Raw genomic sequence first — 22,596 nt, 5'->3', positions numbered from 1 at the left:
AGCTGTGGCGGAAGAAGCGGAATAGAAGGCCACTATGGCCTATCATATTCAATATAAACTAGCTGACGCCTTTTTATACATATCTGTTTAGGTTTTTGAACCTTTCTAGATCGTCGCGGATATGTGCCCAGGTGATATCATTGCACATTTGGGCTTGAGAGTGGAGAAAGCGGGGGCACTTGGTTCCAAAATATGTATGACTACTCGTAGAATAGGCTTTATGAGAAAGAAACTATGGCCCATCAGCTTTGATTGAACCCGAAGGTTTTCGTAAGGACTGTTAATTGTTATCCAAATATAGAAAAAGACCGATGCTCTATTTACCAAGAGCTGTCAGGACGCCACATTTTCTTATTTCGAATACTCTTGATTCCACGGACCGTGAAGTTATATCGTCCATCTATATCCGATGTTTTTGGATAGAGACGGGCAATACGATGACTAGTGCTTTCAGAGAGAGTTGAGCAATGCAACCGGAGATACTATAACTAGTGTGTTTGAATAGAGATGGGCAATGTACGGAGTAAAAACAGGCGTTTCAAAAGATTCGTACGGACGCGTTGAATTTTCTCTGAAATACAGATACAGCGCTAGTAAGTAAGCCGCTAGTAATTCCCAAGAGTGCGGTCACTATGGAGTGGATCTATAGAACTCCTCCTTCCGGACAGAATCCTCCTATCAGATCCGGTACCAGGGAATTGGTATAGGGTCAAGCTACAATTAAAGTTCACTTGATTTCTAAGATTATGTCCTGAAATTACGGAGTACTGCAAGTTCATGAATATTGGGCTTCATCTATTCTATAGTCGGCTCAAGCTTCGTCTTCATTCGATCTCAACTTTTTAAGAGTCAATATTTTGATGGCCATCGATTGACATTGTATTGAACTAAAGTTACCTATATTTATCTTCAATGAATCTTGATCATTTTAGTGGAATTTCTTTAATCTTTCGTTCTCGATCATGGGTGGATCTTGACGGGAAATAAACCCACTTGGCTGGACCAAAACAATGCTAGTGAAAGCATGTTGAAGCCTCCCTCATTTAAGAATGACAATCAGAATACGTCGGCTTTCGCTCAGACCGACAGATCATTATCTTATTCTTGTACTATTCTTCTTTCATCCAGGATGGCCCTGGAAAGTGGATAGAGCTCGGCTCATCACACTCGGGAGTTACTGCAGGGCTATTTACCGCAGGACTATCTGCCGTTCAGAGACTCAAATCATCTACCGATTCATGGAATTCGAGATCTTTCCTTACGAAAAACAAAGTTTTCAACAGAAGCAAGTAAAGGATTTTCTGTTCTTCGTTTTGGCAGATCATAGGGCGAGATGTGGCCCGCATCGGATGGGAATGATGAAAGTCCGTGCTCTCAAATAATCTCATTCATATATACATCTGTGGACCCCCTAGGAACCTTGAGATTCAACCCCAGTATTTCTGGTAGCCCTCAGTGTCATGGTCTTTCTCCATCACGTTGTCCGTGCCTTACACGGCATGCAGGAGATTGAAGATCGAGACCATAGAAGCATGGCAAGCGAATGGAAGTTTCAAGATTCAATTCCTCTTGAGGGGGGTGATCGCTCGCTCTTTATTGCCATGGGTGTCATTGCCCTTCTTTCAATGATAACCTCTCTTTCTCTACTATCTTTCCTTACCTATCGCTTTATCTTCTGGAAGCGTTACTATAAACATTCACTAGCGCAAAACCAATATGTCGTCCTCATTTACAATCTTTTGCTGGTGGATTTACAACAAGGCCTGGGCTTTCTGATTTCTTTGGTCTGGGCGTCAAGGGGAACCGTTCAATTCGGTGATGCTGCTTGCTACTTGCAAGGTTGGTTCATTCAAATTGGAGACCCCGGGAGTGGTCTGTTTGTCTTGGCAATCGCTCTCCATACTGGTGCTGTGGTGCTGCGTGGTCGCCAGCTGCCATTTGGAATATTTGTTGTCTGCGTGGTGGCACTATGGGTATTCATTTTAATCCTGGGATTCATCCCAGTTGGTATGTATGGTCATGGATCATTCGTGGTAACAGAGGCGAATTGGGTATTTTATCTCCCCCAAATTGGCTGCGTGAAGAATTTCCAGACTAACTGTTTGATCTTAATAGTGTTGGGTGAGCCCTCGTGCCGAAAGTGATCGTTTATGGGGACACTATCTCTGGATTTTCATTTCCGAGTTCGGCACTATCGTTCTTTACGCAATCATGTTCTTCTACCTACGACGCCGTATGATCAAAGCCAAGATGCTTCGCCAAGGTCAACAAGAGAATCTGCGCCGATTGAATCGAGTCGTTATTTACATGGTTATCTACCCACTTGTCTATCTGGTGCTATCATTGCCACTGGCAGCTGGTCGTATGGCTAGCGCGGGAGGTGACTCCCCCAGCAAAACCTACTTCGGTATAGCTGGTTGTCTAATGGCTTTTTCTGGTATAATGGATGTGGCAGTCTACACATTGACCCGCCGTCACCTGCTCACGGACACCGAGCGCAGCACAACCGACCATAGCTATGAGAACAACACCGATTCTCAATGGCAAACTCAAATCACCACAACTGCGAATGGAATTCGGTCCAGCCGACGGCCGAGAAGGAAGGGCTTCTTTAGCTCACGAACCCGTCGAAATATCGCAGAAGAAGATGGAGAAATCAGTCCTTTCGAAGCATCGACGGATGACATTGTTGCCAAGAGCGACATGGAAATGACTGATCTTCACGGCGTGTACCAGGAGACTACTATTGAAATCTCGCACGAGCCTGCGGAGGGATTGGGGGGATCTAGTAGCTCCTCTCTCGATGGGCACCAACGTCTGAGCACTTGAATGAACCTTTGGATTTAATTCGTGCATAGTGCCAGCTATTATGATTTACTTGTATTTCTTTTTTTTTTCATTCACCGGCATGTGAGTTACCCGTGGATCTCTTTTAAATATGGATTGCTTTCTATACCGGAGGTCTAATGTTATGGATAAAAGTTATAGATATACAAATTATACCTATTCACCTGGGGCATAGTTGTCACATAGATAAGAGACTAACGTGCACTAACGAAGTACGCCCATCTTGAAAGTCAAATTTCAATTCATCTCCATTCTCATTCATATACGTAATTTGCTATAAGAAGCTTTCCGATTCATCCCAATTTTAGATATTTTCAGGAGAGAATTTTGATTACGCCAATCTTCACGCGTGGTGGTTTTGAAGTCTACGCACTAGTTAGGTACTTGGGGTTGTTTTCTTTATTTATTAATTTAATCAAAATCTAGATCTTTTCAACTGACACGAAGGACTGGACACCTGTTATATCGTAATCTTAGACAGCGAGGATTGACACTTCAGTTATCTTCTTGGATGTAATCTTTAGGATTTTCCAATTCTCCGCTTTTTATTATGGGGACTCTTTCGCCAAGATGAAGATTGCTTCAATAGATTCATTCCAAAAAAGCTTGGTAAATCCGAAAATATCTTGTTTTTACAGATCCATACATATTGGCCGACTAAGCCTTAGTCTAAATGTATTTAAGCACGGTCCATCAAACAGATATATATACAGCTTATAAATAAATCATAGAGTCGAGTCCCTTTCTGACTCCGCGATCAAGTACTCATCTGAGGACTCTTAGCGAGAGAGACCAGTCTAGCTTCAGTATAGGGGGTCAAACAAGGCGCGACACTATTCAGCGTAGTGGTCGAAAAAAGGCGCGCAGTCGTTGTAGCCACTTTCCGAAGTCTTTACTTATGGGGTGCACGGAGTCGTAGTTTCCACTTGTCGTCTTTAGCACAGAAAGGTCGGAACGTTTCACCCTCAAGGCCGGTGGTGTTCAGAGAAGCCTGCACTTAGGTTTGAAGCTGGTTGTAGAAATTTCAAGTCAAAAATCTGTTCAAGTCGAGATGATGAAGTGCCTGAGATCGCTTTGTATTATGTCATCTCCGGCATATCCCTCCATGAGGCGAAGGAAGCCTCTGAACTTACCAGAAAAGCCAATGCTCTCCTCTTACTCCTTGTATTCTGTCGCAGGCTTCCCTCTCATGATTCATGAACTGTACCTCGATAATGATTAACTTAAAGGAGCAAGTCTTCTTAGCCTAGAAGCGTTCTTGGAACTGGTAGTTATACAAGTCACTCTTGTCATCCCACCTGTCACTCTGGTGGATGGGCTGCACACCCAAATATAAACCTCACCACGATGGCTGCATCCCATAATAAGCCCGAGCTGTCGCTGCCAAACTACTTGAACGTGTCTAAAAGCTTTAGAAAAATATGCGTCTCGGTGTTTTAAAATACTGTCCTGAAGAAAACGTCAAGTGCCGCATGTCCACTGCTTGAAGACAGCAAGAGGGCTGAGCAGTCAAATCCTGGTTCTATTCAGGGACTGCATCCGGATAAACCGACTTAACAGCACATTAAACTCTATTTGCTTTTCAATTTGGAAAACATGTGAACATGAAATGACAAGTAAGGCCTTCAACCTCAGTGTTTAGGACGATGTTTGAAACTACTCGTGGACCGGACAAACGGAGCTTCTGTTGGTGGACTTTTATAAACGGTGGGAGACTCTTGTCAATACTCTGTCTCCTTAAACCAGACTCATCACAAAACCACCAGCATTGACGAGATGACCGAAGCCATGGCAATCAGGCGAGTGAAGGAGATGGCTGTTCCGTCTAAAGTGTTCCGGAGACTAAAGAAAGCCCTATGGTGGCCTTGAATTGTGAGTTGTCCGATTTTAGTTTGCATAATCAACACCAAGAGAAGACGGTATAATTTCTTGCAGTTATTCGTTTCCGATGGGAATGGCCCTTCTCACGGACTTTATTGTTGAACAGTTTGACCTGCCGATTCATAGTAAGAGTTATGCATTCACTGGAATATCGATGATTGGTATGCAAGCCTTAGGAAAGAGAACGTCGACGGCAAAGCGAAAATGATTAAACTTATCCATACCGGGTTGAGAGACTATTTATGGATGAGCATCTTGAGCAACAAGGTCCTATATTGCATCGTCCACACTGGTACTTGGCTGCTTAGATATTTGAAGCAAGCTTATCCGGTTGTAACAGCTTCGCTCTGTTCAAAAAAATTGTTAATTTCACGGACAGAGTCAAGAACTTCAAATAGCAGTTTGAAGTGCAGATGAAGGAGTCAATTTTGATATATAATATTAGAAATCAAGTTTGAAGAGGAGTTACCAGCCAAAATAATCCGAGTCAGAAACTGGAAAGAATGTTATTTGCAAATTGGTGAGGGCAGTAGCATATATCCATCTTTTTAGGCGTACAATCATGCAATGAGATGCATAGGGTATCACTATGTCCATATGAAGAACAAGAAAAAAAAATTCAAAGATAGGCCAAGAATAGGCTTTAGAAGTATGAGTGGATGAGAGGTTCCCCCCTGCTTTTCAACCCCTGCAATGCGTCAACCCTTTGTAACATAACACCGAGGATAGCAGATGAAGCAAGTTATGAACTTGAATGTTAAAGATAGCAAGATCAGTCCTCTGCCTAGCCATAATTTACATTTCATACAGACGCACATACTTGGCTGCATGGGAGGACGATTAAGACGTCCTCCGCAAATTCGGAGGTTGAATCGCCGGACCAATTTCCTGATTGTCGCAGAGCTGTCTGAAGTTCCAAGCTACAAGTACATTGGTTCTTCGTAATCTTCTGTTACGCTTTAGTTCACTCGCAGACAACTTTTTCCGGGACTGAACGGCCCTCCATGACCTAAATGCTGTCATCGACTTGTGATTTCCTTCTTCTCGTACATACTGATAATTGCCAGTATGTTGACTTCCTGGTATATGGTGTAAAGGAAATTGAGGAGGCCTAATAGACGCTTCTAGGCCCAGAGAATCTATGGGTTATCGTGGGCGTGTCGTATACGCATCCAGCTGAGACATACACGTTCTCATGACATCTTTAAAGATGGACTGCGGAGGGCACCGATTGCAGAAATTACAAAAATAGCATTTGATCATCTGAGTGTCGGATAATAGCTTCATGTATAGCGGTTTATGTTCACTTTTGCTGTGAATTTGTGAGTGACTGGATGTAGTAAAATCTTTATTAACCTTCATGTAGGCATCCGCGATAACATCAGCCTTGCCTAAATAGGTATAAGGTAAAGTGAAGTAAGTGATCTTTCGACAACGGAGGTAAAGTTACTTGGGTATCTCCATGGATGACCTTGAATTGTAGCCTAGAGCCCTGGAAGCTGGAATCTGGAATAGAATTCAAGGTTGGGAGTTCACCTTTCACTTCCATTCTCTTTCGTCTTTTTCCGATAACCAGAGCATACTCTGAGTCCACCCTCTATAGTCTAATACCAAGTCCTCGATTCGATTCGAATCTTTTTTCGACACGCTTTCAATAAAAGAGTTCAATCTCTATAAGTATCTTTAACTTCCTCTTAAATTTTTGAAAAACAGTGCTGCTTCTGCAACACCACATCAGAACGACCTCTCATTTTTTAGAATCCATCGTCTCAAATGGGCGTTGACATCACTGATTCCAATAAGTTATAGGAAGCTCTAGATTGGATCGTAAGCAATTTGCTTGGCCTGCATAAGTATGTCATTTGGATGATCGGGTTAACTATCTGTCGAGCTGTACAAAATATGTTTATTGCTGAGACATACGCAGCCCTTTCGTACTAAATGGCCAGAGAAGCATACAGCCAAATCGATATTCAAGCTGTCCAGGTTAAGTGGATGAAATAGTCTTCAGTAGTGTTCAATCATCCCACCAGATATAATGTACGCTCAGCCTATGTCGAATGATTGAATTGCGGCAAGCATTATTGTGTCACCTGCGCTTTGTACAATTTGATTCCTATATTCTATCATGGAATGGGAAGGCTACTACCCCTTCATATCACGGTTAAAACTAGTACTTATCGAAAGGAAGTTTTCAAGCGGTCCTGAGACTTTTTGTGGCAGATAATTCGATTATTTTCCTATTGTAAGGTCCGCCGACTGAGGCCTCTTCGGAGGCGAAGGTTATATCAGCTCAAGCGTGTTTAATTGAAGCTTCAAGAGGGGAAGAGGGGAAGGTGAGATGACATTATTTTCTCAGTCAATATCACATAACCCGTGAATTTTTGAAAATGCAGGGGATCAAGAATTCGAATTAGTGGTACTACTCAAGCTATGCATTCCAAGAATTGTCACTTCTTGGTGCATTTTCCGCTCTTGTAAATTCGAAGTAGTACACCCCAAATTTATCATGAAGAAAACACTACACACCCGAAATTCGGGAAATCGAGTGTAGTCATGTAAGATAAACACTCGTATCAAGTTATGAACAAATCAATTCAAGAATTGATCAGCCAATAACGTCTTTTAAAAGAAATAAATTGATCCTCGTCGGTCACACCAATTAACCAGCCTGCACAACCGTGAGAAGTGATTACGAGGGGAAACTAGGAAGAACGATGCAGCCATAGTTGATATGATAATAACAGTCGCCGAGGTCTGGTGTAACAGAACTTGATCAGAGTCATGGCAAACAAAGATTTAAAAGTGTGTACTTCCCTTTCTCCAAGTTCCTAATGAAGTATGTTGAACGTCTCTCAAAATGCTAAGACTTTACCTGACCAGTTTACTCTCTCTCACAGTATTGGCCCAATTTCAAACCTTCATCCCCCGCGGGCATAATGATCTTGTCTTTAGCATCCATATCCCAGAAAGCACGGCCAATTCCAGCTTAGGGCCTATTTACTTCCAGTTGAATGCGACAAACCGGGTTCAATGGTTCGCCTTGGGCGAGGGGGAGCAGATGGCAGGCGCGAATATCTTTGTGGTTTACGATGCTGGTAAAGATGTAACAGTGTCCCCGCGATCCGGGGTGGGACACATCCAGCCGTTGTATAACGCTGCTGCGCAAGTCACTGTCTTGAATGGTAGCGGGCTCCACAATGGAATCATGACTGCCAATATCAAGTGTGATAGTTGCATCAATTGGGCCGGCGGCAGTGAGAAACCAACCAATTCTTTAAGCTCTTGGATCTGGGCCGTCAAATATGGGAAACCAATGCGCTCCAAGAGTCAATCAGCCCCCATAATTCTACATGATGACTTCGGTGTCGTAGCTGTTGATTTGACAAAAGCCACTGGGCCAACATCTCCTGACCCCTTTTTGGACTTGGCGCCGTCGTCTCTTTTCCGTACGGCCAAGACATTTGATAGTGAAGGACTTCACCGCATGAGAGTTGCTCACGGAGTTCTTATGAGCGTGGCATTTCTAATTTTCTTCCCATGTTCTGCATTGACACTTCTGGTCTTTTCCAACTCCCACATTGTCGCTATACATGGGATTTTGCAAATATTGACTCTTGCTGTGTCGCTGGTTGGTATGGGCCTAGGTATTGCCATGGCCAAGAAAATCCGCCAAATGGCCCACTACCACATTGTGATTGGGTTTGTGGTATTAGGGGGGCTCACTTTACTCCAGCCAGCCATGGGACTATTGCAACACCGACACTTTAGTAAGACTGGTGGAAAAGGGCCATTTGCTTACTCACACCGATGGTTTGGACGGATCATGATTCTAGTGGGGGTAGTGAATGTGGGACTGGGATTTCAGTTTACTGGAGTCGGGGAACCGGATGCTCCGAGGTCTGTGGTTATTGCAACTAGCGTGATAGCTGGAGTCGTTTTTATTGTGTATATTTTAACCATTGGAAGAGTAAGAAAGTTGAGGAGGAGAGTGACATCATAAGGGTGGAAACATTTTTTAACCTCGGATTTCCATTTCATCCATTTACAACATCTCGATCTCTGTGGCTTTTCCTCCCCCTTGCAGAATATGACGTCTATTCAAGCATTGGTTTAAATTCAAATTCATTTCCCCTTTTTGCCATCTGATATGAAACTATGCCTCTGCATAATCTCGGGATCGTTTTGGAGCTGACACCAACAATTGTTCAGACTCTGATTAATCATGTGGGTCGCGAGATCATGTTATAAAGATACATTTGCTGATCGTAAACTTAGTACCTGCATCGCAGTACTCTTCACAAGAAGCCGGCCATCCATATCACCTATGACGAGGGAGTCCAAATTATTCGCGCATTTCTATACTATGCGTCCAAACACCCAGTTGAGGATCTTCAAGCATACACTCGTCAGTGGGTCCCCAACCCACATTGGGTAAGATCCGAGCTGGTCACTATCCCCGATAATTTCTTGCCCGTGTCGGCAGATGCGATCTCCAAACAGCTTGGTCCGAAGGGCCTCGTGAGGGTTGGTGGTGAGAAGTGGTGGCAATGGCGGGGACCAGCAGAAGAGCTCAAGGGAGAGTGGGTGGAGATGCGCAGTCATTACAATGAGACCGAGGAGTTTGGCGGACACTGTAATCGGATCATGCTCTATGTGCATGGTGGCGCATACTTCTTCGGTAGTGTTGATACCCATCGGTATATGCTGCAGCGTCATGCGCGCAAGTTGAGGGGTCGAGTTTTCGCCCCGAACTACCGTCTTGCTCCTCAATACCCCTTCCCATGTGGTCTACAGGACTGTTTGGCGGCATACCTTTGGCTATTGAAGACATACGATCCGAAAGAAATCATAATTGCCGGTGATTCCGCGGGCGGCGGTATGGCTCTATCTTTGCTCGTCATTATGCGGGACCAAGGCATTCCTCTCCCTGCAGGTGCCATCCTCATCTCGCCCTGGGTGGATTTGACTCATTCGTTCCCCAGCATTGTGGCAGACAACCCGGGTGACTACATCCCCCCGTGGGGATTCAGACATAAGCCTTCCATCGCTTGGCCTCCCCCCAACGCTGATGAGCTCTTAGAGATCAAGAAGCTGTCCCGCAAGAGGAATGTCACCATGGAGGATGTAGAAAAGATAATTCCCTCTCCCGGCAGTTCCGCGGAAGAAGAAGCAGTTCGTGGATTCACCGTTCACAAGGAGGTGCCGCCCCCAAACGAGCACGCCTACCCCGGTGAACAGCAGAATCCAGATCCTGCCAGTCTGCATGTGGAGCCTGACAACCTCAAGGTTGAAATCGATGGAAAGACTGTTGAACTTAAGGACCAGATCCAGATGTACGCAACCAACCAGTTGATGTCCCACCCACTTGTGTCACCCGTACTGCAACCATCCCTGGGTGGCTTACCTCCACTACAAATCCTAAGCGGCGGTGGTGAAATGCTACGCGATGAGCAGTTTTATGTGGCACATAAAGCAGCGAATCCTACAGCTTACCCGCCTGGTGATAAGTATCTTGACGAGTACGATCCAGATCGTAAGATCTTGAACAAATGGGAGCCAACGTACGTGCAGCTACAGGTCTGGGATAATCTCTGCCATGTGGCCCCGACCCTGAGCTTCACCCGGCCGGCCAAATACATGTTTCGGTCGATCTCTCAGTTTGGCTCTTGGGCGCTATCTCGCGCACAGAACGTCGAGGTCGATATCATGGACCAAGATCTTGACTCCGACTCATCCGATGATGAATCGGATGAACCATCGAGTTCTATAACTCGATCAATATCCAACACGAAGTCACGCAACAGTGCCATCTCAACTGTCGGCAGAGCTGGCGATCCCCTGCCAGCGTTTCACCAGCACATGATCCGAGAAAGAATCGACAAAAGGGGAAATGTCTACCCACTAGACCCTCAGTCGTCCTATCCTGTACTCGATATCCCGCCGGCTAATGTCGGTTCGCTCAACCCGGTACTTATCCAGAGATGGTTACATGCAAAGCATGAGTGGGACGTCAAGTTCTCTCGACAGAAACTGCGGGTGCAGGCCAAGCGACTTAAGGAAATGGCGCATGGTTTCCAAGACTTTGATGGCGACTGCCCGCCTTCAAGCTCATTGGCTGCCCGTCGTGCTGCGCCAGGCGTTTTGCCACGGCGACACACAAAGAAGAACTACGGTTTGACACTTTGGAGTGGCTGGGGTAGCAAGCATGATAAGAATTCGATGAAAAGAGAACACGAGGCGCACGAATTGGGTCGCTCTACAACTCGCGCCAGCGTGGATATTGGGCAGGCAGGTCTATGGTCCAGTGAACCCACCAAAACGGTACACCAAAGCAATGGCGAGCAACAAAAGACAGCTTATCTATCTTCAGGAAGTGAAACTAAGGCTTCGGATGAGGAGTATGTCCCTTCCGCATGGGGGTCAACTTTAAATGATGCATTGGAGAAAGTCGACGCTCCCATGCTCATCTTGCCCGAGATGGAAAACCTGAAGCCTACCAATGAAAATAGCAGCACCAAAGCTCTGTTCCATGCTTCGGGAACCTTTCCAGTGAAGTCTGAAGCTTCTTCATCTTACCTTCGAGGACGACCTTCGTCAGTCGGTGATCGTAGTGAGCTCATGTCTGATACCGGTGATGAAGCTAGTACCATTGGTGGAGATAAATACTACGAAATGGTTCCCAATATTGCAACAGATGCAGCCAGTACACGCGCAGTGCTGCGAGCTAAAGGAGTGATCAATTCAATTGAGAAGAGTCACCTCTCAACTGATACAGCATCTACACATGGGACCTCAGATGGAAATGCATTGTCTGCCGGGTTCACGACTTAACTGCTACCAAATTCTTCGAGGTCGGCTTCACTTTTGCCTTGATGTAATCATACATGATACCATTGCACACACTCCTCTGGTCATATGTGCATGTATCTTCTCTCACTAGCGAACCTTGCATTTTCTTGACATTTACGTTGATTGTTTATACCCATTTGACAATCTTACATACTCTTTTAGCGTCGTTTCACGCCCAGGTGGGTGTTATTGTAAATCAGAATCTTCCATTGTGCAACATAGCACATGATATTAGAAGTCGAAAAATAATCGATAGGGAATTTCCAGACGCCAACCAACTAAGGGAAAGCTCACTCTATATGCGAATATCTGTAGTATACACGATTCATGAAAATAATGAATAGGGAAAAAAGATGAAAAGAAGCGAAACGAGCGCATCAACGCCAGTCAAGTCCAATTTTCTGGGCCACTTGTTCAGCGACAGCGAGGAAAGACTGACGCCGAGCACTATCAACTGATTCCTCCGCCACCATGGTGGGTACTCCGCGGTCGGCGTCTTCACACACTCGCGCATCTAGGGGAATATCACCAAGGAAATCAACCCCCAATCGCTTACACTCGGCCAAAACGCCACGATCCTCACCATGCGAATGATTGCCATCGCCATGAGAGAAAATGCGGGTCTCATGGCCACAATTGGGACATGCGAAGTAAGCCATGTTGCGAACCATGCCGAGTACAGGGACATCCATGCGTTGGAACATTCCAAATCCGCGCACAGCATCTCGGAGGGCAATGTCTTGCGGCGTAGTTACTATCACCGCGCCATCGATGATAATTTCTTGATTGATGGTTAGTTGTACATCGCCGGTCCCCGGTGGAAGGTCCATGACGAGGACATCTAATGGACCCCATGAAACTGAGTGAAGTAGTTGATGCATTGCTTTTGTTACCATAAGGCCGCGCCAGGATATTGGTGTTGTGTCCATGGGTACTTCACCCGTTGCATTGTCGGTTTGTGTTTGTGGTAGTAGATAGCCCATTGACATGGACTTGAGTCCATAGTTTGTGAGTGGGAGGAGGCAGTTGTCTATGTTTACATAGTTCATGAGAAAATCTTCTTAAGCTATTCAACAACGGTATAGATCTGATCTTACTATTGTCAAGACGAGGTTCGCCAGAGAGATTCAGTAGTGTTGGAACAGACGGGCCAAAGATATCGGCATCGAGAATTCCGGTCTTGATTCCTCGACGGGCAAATGCGAGGGCGAGGTTCACTAATCCGCAGTATCAGTTAGCTTTTGAACTGAACCGCGCAGTTTTGAAGCTCGTTGTGGATATGATGAATAGGGAACCAAAGAGGAACAAACCAGCAACTGTCGATTTTCCCACACCACCCTTCGCAGATGATACGGCCACTACTTTCTTAACATCACGTATTTTCCGCTTCTCGGGAGGTCCAACTCCACGGCGACTACGAAATGCTGGCGGGGTACCAGAACGTGGGAGCCCCTATTTGACATTCATATCAGTACATATAAATGCCATTGCAATTACTTTTGAGGGGAGAGATGTCGAAAATTTGAATTGCGACTAAGAGAAAAAGAGCTCGAGGCGTAGGTGCTGTTCTTGACCAAGTTTACTCACTAAAGGGTTGTCATGCCCACGAAAAACCGCACCGGTAGAAAACGCCCGCCCAGTGCCGACACATCTAGCGGGTAGTTGAAACATTTCAGCCAATTCCACGAGAAGCAGCTAGTTAAGTGCGGAATTAATGAGCTTCAAAAAGTGAACAAGAACACATGGAAGACGTATACTGCCCGCAGTACTTTTTACCGCCTTTAAATCCACCTCACCGTCATTAGCTCCGGTTCTAGGCCCGATACGGCATATTATCCCGTTATCCGGAAAATCAAAAAAAAATGTCGCGGCCAATATTTCATTCCTTCTACTCAGAATTCGTCAGGCAAAATGGCACCCAGCAAGACACGATCGCTGGCTGACCAGCTAGCTGATCTTGAAGATCCTACTCCGAAAGGTATGTATACTAGACTGTGCATCTTTTCCTGATCGCCTGACTGACTGATTGATCTGCAGACTTTGATCCCGAGGACCTTGATCGAGATGGTAATTCCAGCGACGATGAAGCTGGCAACGCTCCCGATGCAAATGCTGGCAGGGAACACTATCAGGCAGTAGGGTATGTGGTCAATGACAATATAAGAGGTGCGAAAAAGACATACTAACCAACCATTCAGAAAGGGAAAACTACGGAAACAAGAGGCTGTCAAGCTAGGCAAGCAATACGCTGGTGCCCGTGTCAGCAGAGATGCCCTTGATGCGGAGAGCGACGATGATCCGTTTGCGGCGTATACCGATGACGAGGAGGCCTCTGATGAGGAGATTGATTCTGACCTTGAAGATGTTGAGGGATCTGATCTTTCAGGGAGCGATGAAGGCGAGGATGCATCCGACTCTGACGATACTTCCGAGGATGACAACAACATGAGCGACAATGGAAGCGAGGATGAGGCAGGAAGTGAAAGTGATGAATTGGATGCGCGGCCCAAGAGCAAACGCTCCGACCATTCTGCCAATGGAACTAGTGCGAATGATCGGGAGGAACTGCGAAGACTGATGGCAACTGATCAAAAAACAATTGCTGCTACAATTTCTCAAGCTGCCCAAGCAGATGCTGCAAAGGGACAGGCCGTCAAGTCACAACGTGCCACTTTCGACTCATTGCTTAACACGCGTATCAAGTTGCAAAAGGGCTTGAGCGCTATCAATGATATGTCAGCTCTGATGGATGGTGACGATGAGGCTACAGATGCTGAGGCTATTCAGGCCGCAGAGTCAGCTGCTCTCGCGCTTTGGTCAACCCTGGAGGAGCTACGCACCGCCCTAGCTGATGCCCACGCCAAAGATGGTAGTAAAAAACGCAAGCGCTCTTCCCCTGCTACCCTGGAAACGACATCTGCTTCGCTCTGGGAGCGAATGACTGACTTGGAGTCCGATTCCGTTGCTCATCGTCGTGCCGTTCTTGACAAGTGGTCCTCCAAGGTGAGAGGCACCTCGGCCTCCCTTCCCAATTCACGAGGCAAACTTCTTGGCTCTGCTGGTCAGCAAAGTATCACTGCAGTTTTAGATGCTCATGTTGCCACGGAACTTGGTGATCGCTCAATCAAACGTACTCGCCAGACAACGACAGAAAGCCATGAGCCCGTTTATGACGACACAGTATTCTATCAATCTCTTCTGAGAGATTTGGTTGAACAACGCATGTCTTCATCCGACGCTATGACTGACGGTCTTGACAAACTCTCACAATTGCCTTCGCGCTTGCCCATTCACCCAATTACTGGTATGCGCAATGACAAGGTGAAGCGAGATATCGATACTCGTGCATCAAAGGGTCGGAAGATGCGTTTCACTGTTCATGAGAAGCTCCAAAACTTCATGGCCCCCGAAGATCGTGGTGTGTGGACCGTCCGTGCTCGAGATGAGTTTTTCGCTTCCTTGTTGGGCAAGACTGCTAGCGGCTTGTTGGGTGAGGGCGATGAGAGTAGTGATGATAGTGACGACGACCGAGAAGAAGGTGGTCTGAGGCTTTTTCGTAACTGATCCTCACTTTTTACTTTGTAACATACAACGATGTCTATAATGTCAATCAGTTGCGACTCAAACCAAAATTAGCGCCGTTTCCTCCGGAGACTAGAAAATTATATTTCATTCATATCTCTCGAGGCCCAAAGTTCTTATACATAAGTAAGCGTCTTCTCGGACATCTCGGTCGCGATATAAGCATTAGCACTCACAGTTCAGCCTCATGACTATAACCCCGCAAAAGTCGACGTAAATTCGGCGGATCTTCTCTTCGCTAACAAATAGTTAAAACACGGGATACGTGGATCCTAAATTGTGGGGATTTTTCTCCAACTGTAAAACTCCTGATGACGTTGATACTGGTGTAATCAGCGGAGCCCTGGAGCTTACGACCGACCTCCTTCACGTTCCGTCATATCCTTCTGCCACTAAAGTCTTCCTATATTTTGTATCAAATTACTTTCTTATCTTATGGATTAAATATTTGAAGAGGATAGCGCGCCACATTGAAATACGCGTTAAGACACAAAAGGGCTTTGAGATGTTCATGCAGCTCAATCTCCAAATCAGGGCACTATGGCTCGGATCTCTGTATACAATAATTTCGACTCTCTGGAGCAGTAGACATTGATGCCGAGTGATCTGGTGCAGCAGCTGCCATATGCTGAACCTCTATTTTTTCACACCTGTTTCGCCATCAAATTACCTGCAACAGTCTCTTCCGTTTAGTAAGTCTACGGAGGCTTGAGCGTAGCCCCATCTTGCTGTCAGCTCACAAAAGACCACCCCAGGTTATTTGACCGTGAAATTTGGTGAAGTCCGGGACCATAAGATTCAAGCTTACTCTGACATTGATGGAAGATGGACCGGTCAAGGTGAACGATGCATATACGATTTTGAAGTGCACGCTGGCCTTGCCCTTCACCTTCTCTCCGCAGAAGATGCAGGGCAGTATACAGAAGAAAGTGAGATGGCCCTATGGGGTCAAGCAGTTCTTGCATCTCGCTCATCAGACTTCAGTACCATATCTGTTCCTGCCGGAGACATACAGATTGTACGAAATCAATTTGTCAAGCAGGGTGATTAATTGAGTTAGCCTCAAACTGGTCACACCAAGGTGTTATTGCCTTGTCACACGACCTGGGAATTGTCACTAGCAGTGCCTCGATGAGGTTTGCAGTCGGATACGAGAGGAAAGAGGCTATCAATTACCTGGGCTTAAATATTGCTCACGCATGGGTGAAATACATGCAGACCTACTGCTGAATCGTCTTCTGGGCGCTGATGAGGACCAGACACATTTTGTGCTTGAGTACCCTGATTTTCTCACCACATGGAAGATACCTTACAACCTTTTTCCTGATGTGCTGTTGGGTCTTGAGAGATTCTCTTCTGCAGCATATCAACTGGGTAATAATTTCTTCTCTGAGTCTTCAGTACAGGGTGAGTATGGCGTATCACTAGACAACCGACAGAAATGGACCAAATCAGACTGGAACATGTGGCTGGCAGGTACACTTGATACAAGCATTCGAGATGAGTTTTTTGATGATACTTTTCAAAGAAAGAATATGAATTACTGGATTAGTATTCTAGGTAAAAGGAATGAAGAGAAGAAAACTGAACAATAAAAACTGGCCATTTTCTGATCGATATTCTTTCCAGGGTAGTAAGGCGGTATTCCACTGCTCTGTCGAGCCCGTCCAACTGTTGGTGGTCATTTTGCCTTGTTGGCGTGGAAAGGACCAGCATCGCTCTATTCTCTATCCCAAGACCCTATAATTGATACTTTTATAAAACAAAATCAGAAGAAGCTATAGCTTAGATAGAAGGGCATTCAGAATTGCTCTACCTGATAAAGCGAAGTAAGGTCATAAGTATTTAATATACATATTTTGTGTAGGTGATACAAAATATGCTTGATGCATATACATAAGCTATTCAAATTTGAGATTTTTACTTTGAATTTTACAGTTTCAGCAATCTCAACTCATTCAATTGACGATGAAACATTTATACTAGGCAAATGTTGGAACCTTAGAAGAGAATAGTAGTTCATTACTTCTAGTTAGTTAGCTAACTAGATGTCAACAGGAGCGCTTACATAATAAGCCCAGAGTGGATGTCACGGCCTCAGGGTGCTGCTCTCTTCACTGCGCGCTGGTTATTCTCCTCCTCCAACTTTTCTACTCCACCTTTCTTCCTTCTTTCTTCCCCCCCCATCTCTTCCTTTTCTCATATCCCACACCGCTTCCTTCTCATTTATTCTCTATCACACCTTCTCTCTTGGTACACACACACATTGCACCATGTCTTCTGTAAGTTACTCCTGCCTCAACTTTATTGCCCCTCTGCGGAACTTCGAACCAGCTCCACCATCTGAAGTGATTTATCTCAGCCGAAACTAATGTGTGTTATTTTCGTTTCCTAGCCTCGCCCCAACTTCGGTCAAGGCTATCTTCCCAACGGCGCAACAGGTCCAGCACCTGGCGCTACTCCGCTGCTCCCTAACAATGGACGTGTTATTCAGAACGGACCCACCCGTATTTTGTGCATTGCAGATGTCCGGGGTAACTATTGATCCTGGTGACTTCATTATCTCACTATCAACTAATTGTTTTCGAAATAGGAAATTTGAAGTCTCTGAACGAGCTTGCCAAGCAAGCTCGCGCTGACCACATCATCCACACTGGAGACTTCGGCTTCTATGACGACACTTCCCTGGAGCGGATTGCTGACAAGTAAGTGTCTCCCTTGGCTGTGTCGTTGGCTGTCTGATTGATGCAAACTATTCTCGTCTAGACCTTGAAATTGAGGAACTCAGCTAATCTTGTTTATCTACCACAGGACCCTCAAACACGTTGCGCAATATTCCCCCCTTCTCCAAGAGAACATCAAGCGCAGTATCGCACAGGCCACTCCTCACCAATCAATTAAGCAGCGCTTCACTCCTGATCAGCTCCCCCTCTCGGAACTGCCTATGCTTCTTGATAAGCGCATTACCCTCGACGTTCCCGTTTACACAGTTTGGGGGGCCTGCGAGGATGTCCGTGTCTTGGAGAAGTTTCGTTCTGGAGAATACAAAGTCGACAAGCTACACATCATCGACGAGGCCAACTCTCGGTTGCTGGACATTGGCGGTGTAAAGCTGCGTTTGCTTGGCCTGGGTGGCGCGGTCGTCATGCATAAGCTGTTTGACAATGGTGAAGGAAAGACTACAATTGCAGGTGGCCAAGGAACCATGTGGACCACACTGCTGCAGATGGGCGAGCTTATCGACACGGCTAACCGAGTTTACGACCCATCCGAAACCCGAGTTTTCGTGACCCATGCATCCCCTGCCCGCGAGGGTATGCTTAACCAGCTTTCTGTGACCCTTAAGGCAGACTTCTCGGTCTCAGCTGGCTTGCATTTCCGTTATGGCTCCTCATACAATGAGTTCTCAGTTAACCCTTCGCTTGACCATTACCGTGGTAAGCTTGCGGCATCGAAGGCATCATTCAACGATGTCTGGGAAACTGTTCGTAGCGAGGTGGAGTCGGCTATCTCGCTGAATGATGCTCAGAAGATACTTCTGCAGAATGCCCTCGAAGTTGTTAACAAGATGCCGTCCATTGCCAATGGCGGCAACCCCTTCGGTGGCCCTGTTGCCGCTGGTAATGCCGCTGGTCAGGTCGACGAGAGTGCATTCAAGAATATGTGGAACTTCAACCTAGCCGATGCTGCGTTCGGATATCTTGTTCTGGAGATTGAGGGAGGTCGAATTGCAACTGAGATGCGCGCCCAGGGCTTCAACTTTGCTCACCGCAGTGGTAAGCCCGCCGCAGTTGGTCCCCAGGCCGTTGCAACTGCCTTGCCTACTACCACTGCCTCTCCCGCTCCCACTAGCGCCAGCCGCCCGACGCCTGCCACGCCTCAATTCGGCCAGGCTCCTTCCCAGCCTCGTAATGCCACTGCGAGTACTCCCGTGATGCCCAAGGCAGCCACTGTTTCGGCTCAGCCTGAAGAGAAGGCGGCTCCCGAAGTCAATGGAGCGTCCCCCAAGTCATCTGAGGCACCCCGCTTGGAGAAGAAACCGACCAGCGGATTGTTTGTCTCCGGAGTGGATACTGAACATGGTGTACGCGATCTGATCCCTGAAGAAGATCTGGGAAAGGTTAATCGGATCGAAAAATGCGGTAAATTCAACTTTGTGGTGCACTTCTCCACCGTGGAAGAATGCAAGGCTGCATTGGATCGCATGGCACCCGAGTACAAGAAGCCCTCGTCCGGCCCAGGTCCCCGCAAGCCGAACTTCAAATATTTCGAAGAACGCCCTCGCGGCCAGGGCAATGCTGGCACTTGGGGAACTAACCGCACTGGATCTGGCGGACAGCGTGGCTACCAAAGCGCAAGTGATAGCGAGGGTGGCCGCGGCCGTGGTGGATACAGCCGAGGAGGTCGCGGACGTGGATCGGGACGTGGAGGTCGCGGAGGTCGTGGCGGTGGTTACCGAAGCTCCAACGAGTCACCTTCGGCTTCTTCTGAGAAGCCGGCGCCATCTGGCGATGCTTAGATGCTTTCTCGTCTAATTATCTCACACCTGTGAGTTAATCGCGATTTAACGACTGTCTCAACGCTAGCATTCTGTTGGCAATTTTTCCCTTTTCTAATCCTATGCGTTCAATGTATGGGTTCTTCATATAATATTTATCAGTTTTTGACTAACAATATCAGCGATTTGATTATTTTAGTTGATGATTCAGATCGGGATTCGAAGTGAGACAGCGCTCGGGAGGAGGCAACGAGAGAGATACTCAAAATAAGTGTTACGACCCCCTACCTTCTTCTTTTATTTCTTTGTACTTTAATTCTCCTTGGAGATCAACATCGATACCCTTCATCTTCGATTGATTTATGATCTTGCAACATCTCTGCATCCCATCAGTGATAGGTGTTGAGATCTCAAATAAGTTATATGGGATGGCCTGCTTACAAGTAGAAACAACCCGTGCATATGAGGAGTCGAATACCAGCGAGGCACAAGTAATCCATGGTTTGATGGAAAGTGGAGTAGATTGATACGTAATTTGATTGTTTACAAATATAAGGGTAATAGATATACCGGTTCAAAGACACGGTTGAAAAGCACAAGCCAATCCCTAAAGCCATTTGCAAAATTTCCTCGTCCTCCTAGACCGATGGGTAGTGTCCACAATGATCGTGAGAAGTAAAGAAACCACCAGAGCAATGAGTATGAGTTTTCACTTCGGTCACTTCAGCACTCCCAAGAAAATATACCATAGAAAGAGAAAGAAGTTCAGGAGGACCAAACAATGATCAAAGGAGAGTAAAGAAACGAATAAATAGATAAATTCAAATCAATTGGTTGCAAATTCGCCGATGTTTCCTCTTGGGTTTGCCAATATTGCATATATGACGCCGTATGTGTTTTTCAAAATGACAATTTGATGATGGGTATGGTTAGAAATAACGTAGTACAAGTTCAGAGAGAAGTTCCGTGAGTCGTGAGGAAGAAGATGATCGTTGGTGGGTCAACTATTTTGCGCGGCCCACGATTTCTTCGACATCTTGCTGGTTGACAACCACACCACCCTCGGAACAACGAGCCTTGGTGCGAAGTTCGGAACAGAGGGAGTCGACGTCGATCTCACCATTGCGGAATTTCTCCATAGATTGAAGACGGTCCCTAAAGAAGTGAAGTTAGTCAATTGGACGCTGAGGAATGGTGAAAGATGAAAACATACCATATCTTAGTGCAAGACAGCATCTGGCTTTGGTCCTCGCCCGGTACAACTTCCTCCTCCAATTTACTGTCGATCAGGCTTATCAAATCCTTCTTCGGCTGCTGAGTTGCCTCGGATAGATTGTGAGATGGACTACCCAGATCTGGTAGAGGGAAAGCATCATTGAAGAAAGAACCAAAGTCCTGGGAGAGGACAGCTTCCTGCGGCTCCCGCCACTCCCCAAAGAGTACTGGGTCAAATTGACCGCCATTTTGCTGCGCAAGCCAATCGAATCCAATGGCATTATCGGAGGGGCCCGACTGATCTTTGAAGTTACTGCCGGGTTTGGCTGCTGGTATGGGGTTATTGATGCTGCCGCAGGCCATGCCCAGTTTTGCACAGAAGGATTCCTCACCATTTGTACCGCCGTGGATACTGCATGCGGACTCATTTAGCTTTGTACTCGGGGAAGAGTTCAAGCTAGGCTCCGGTGATGTTCCATTGGATGAAAGCATTTGGCTCTGGTGTGAGTCGGATGACGAAGATGGTGATTCCGAAGTAGAAGTTTCATGGCTCGACTCTGATTGCTTGTGGTTATTGGGGGTCTTGACAGAACCAGAGTTGCCGCTGGGAGTGCCATTCAACGTGTTGGCCGATCTGGTGGTTTCAATGCCAGTTGGAGTGCTGGCGTTAGATTTGATCGACCCAGCTTGAGACCCGACACGAGCCAAAACCCCTGGAGCCCGATGCGTGTCGCCATTGAGCTTGAACTGATCATTTTTACCCGTCTGACTGGGGAATAGGATGGAGCCAGGAAGGTCACCAAATTTGGGGAAATCAAACATGAACTCGTTGTTTTGCAGGCCATACGATCCTCGTGACTGACTGGCCGGAATGGCACTCACTGCAGAAAGGCCATTGCCGTTACTCATCCACGAGAGTCGCTTGCGGTACTCACGTAGTTCTACTTGCAAGCGCTCCACTTGAGCACGTAACATTCCATTTTCTTGGGAAGCTGAATCAGAGGCGCTTTGCAGTTCCTCCACCTTGGTCTCCAAGTCCTTCAAGTGTTTCTCTTTTCGCTCACGGAAAGCCCGCTGCGCAGCACGGTTTTGGGCTTTACGCTTCTGTTTCATTCGTTAGAATCCATATGGCATGGGCCTAGGTCACATGGGAGGGTAGCTGCGTACTGTGGTGGGTTCTGAAGTCAGTGGCTTGCGACCTGGCTTTTTAGCCTCACTCTCACGGCGCTTCTTTCCCGTATCCTCGTTCTCTTCATCGGCTAGGCCATCGATAGATTTGCGCTTCTCTCCCAGTTCATAGTCCTGGCCCGACGTGCTGCTTGGAAGATCCCCGATCAAGCTTTCCGAGCCGGGGAAATCAAAGTCTACCTCAGGATTGAAGTCAAGGAAGGGACTCTCGTCCTCACCGAAACCAAATGCATTAATGGAGTCATCGAAGCTTCCTGAGGGAGGAGCACTGATGTCATTTGAGGAGGTGCCGTCGGGGCTGTGGTCAGGCTTAAGTTGTGGGGTGCGGTTGAGCTGCTTCTGAGCCGGGGTATTCGATGAAAGGGCGGCGAGGAGCAAGTCATGTTGGCCGGGGGAGAGGTAAAGACCCCCTTGCTGATAAAGATGATCAAAATCACCCATTGTGTTGTATTTGGAGGGGTTGGTGGGGGGTGGCGAGGGGTATCAAGTTGAAAGATCAATCGAAGTGTAGCTCGATTGTATCGAGATCACAA

The 22,596-nt window shown here is 46.5% G+C and overlaps 7 protein-coding genes across 7 annotated transcripts; 5 read left to right on the top strand and 2 right to left on the bottom strand.

The window, feature by feature from the left end:
• Positions 1-1,460: 1,460 nt before the first annotated feature.
• Positions 1,461-2,829, top strand: gprD (the record flags this gene model as incomplete). Its single annotated transcript, XM_057202720.1, has 2 exons — positions 1,461-2,051; positions 2,116-2,829. 2 exons carry the CDS (start codon positions 1,461-1,463, stop codon positions 2,827-2,829), a joined length of 1,305 nt encoding a protein of 434 aa, XP_057066793.1.
• Positions 2,830-7,588: 4,759 nt separating this feature from the next.
• Positions 7,589-11,562, top strand: N7495_000049 (Alpha/beta hydrolase fold-3; the record flags this gene model as incomplete). Its single annotated transcript, XM_057202719.1, has 2 exons — positions 7,589-8,698; positions 9,007-11,562. The coding sequence occupies 2 exons, from the start codon at positions 7,589-7,591 to the stop codon at positions 11,560-11,562; spliced, it is 3,666 nt and encodes a 1,221-aa protein (XP_057066792.1).
• Positions 11,563-11,957: 395 nt separating this feature from the next.
• Positions 11,958-13,251, bottom strand: N7495_000048 (Mrp/NBP35 family ATP-binding protein; the record flags this gene model as incomplete). The annotated part of the gene is made up of 4 exons (XM_057202718.1): positions 11,958-12,610; positions 12,678-12,797; positions 12,891-13,032; positions 13,168-13,251. The coding sequence occupies 4 exons, from the start codon at positions 13,249-13,251 to the stop codon at positions 11,958-11,960; spliced, it is 999 nt and encodes a 332-aa protein (XP_057066791.1).
• Positions 13,252-13,491: 240 nt separating this feature from the next.
• N7495_000047 (AATF family protein) lies at positions 13,492-15,144 on the top strand (the record flags this gene model as incomplete). Its single annotated transcript, XM_057202717.1, has 3 exons — positions 13,492-13,558; positions 13,618-13,720; positions 13,779-15,144. 3 exons carry the CDS (start codon positions 13,492-13,494, stop codon positions 15,142-15,144), a joined length of 1,536 nt encoding a protein of 511 aa, XP_057066790.1.
• A 612-nt stretch (positions 15,145-15,756) lies between these two features.
• Positions 15,757-16,213, top strand: N7495_000046 (putative glutaminase; the record flags this gene model as incomplete). Its single annotated transcript, XM_057202716.1, has 2 exons — positions 15,757-15,854; positions 15,898-16,213. 2 exons carry the CDS (start codon positions 15,757-15,759, stop codon positions 16,211-16,213), a joined length of 414 nt encoding a protein of 137 aa, XP_057066789.1.
• Positions 16,214-17,435: 1,222 nt separating this feature from the next.
• On the top strand, positions 17,436-19,681 carry N7495_000045 (uncharacterized protein; the record flags this gene model as incomplete). Its single annotated transcript, XM_057202715.1, has 4 exons — positions 17,436-17,444; positions 17,558-17,696; positions 17,756-17,867; positions 17,974-19,681. 4 exons carry the CDS (start codon positions 17,436-17,438, stop codon positions 19,679-19,681), a joined length of 1,968 nt encoding a protein of 655 aa, XP_057066788.1.
• Positions 19,682-20,664: 983 nt separating this feature from the next.
• Positions 20,665-22,504, bottom strand: yap1 (putative bZIP transcription factor AP-1/Yap1; the record flags this gene model as incomplete). The annotated part of the gene is made up of 3 exons (XM_057202714.1): positions 20,665-20,815; positions 20,874-21,979; positions 22,043-22,504. 3 exons carry the CDS (start codon positions 22,502-22,504, stop codon positions 20,665-20,667), a joined length of 1,719 nt encoding a protein of 572 aa, XP_057066787.1.
• Between the last annotated feature and the right edge of the window lie 92 nt (positions 22,505-22,596).

The sequence above is a fragment of the Penicillium taxi genome (genome assembly GCF_028828555.1).
Source record: "Penicillium taxi strain IBT 34144 chromosome Unknown utg000001l_segment0_segment0, whole genome shotgun sequence".
In the NCBI taxonomy this organism is placed as follows: Eukaryota; Fungi; Ascomycota; class Eurotiomycetes; order Eurotiales; family Aspergillaceae; genus Penicillium; species Penicillium taxi.
Note: the sequence above shows the minus strand (reverse complement) of the source record. Positions and strands in the feature narration are given on the sequence as shown.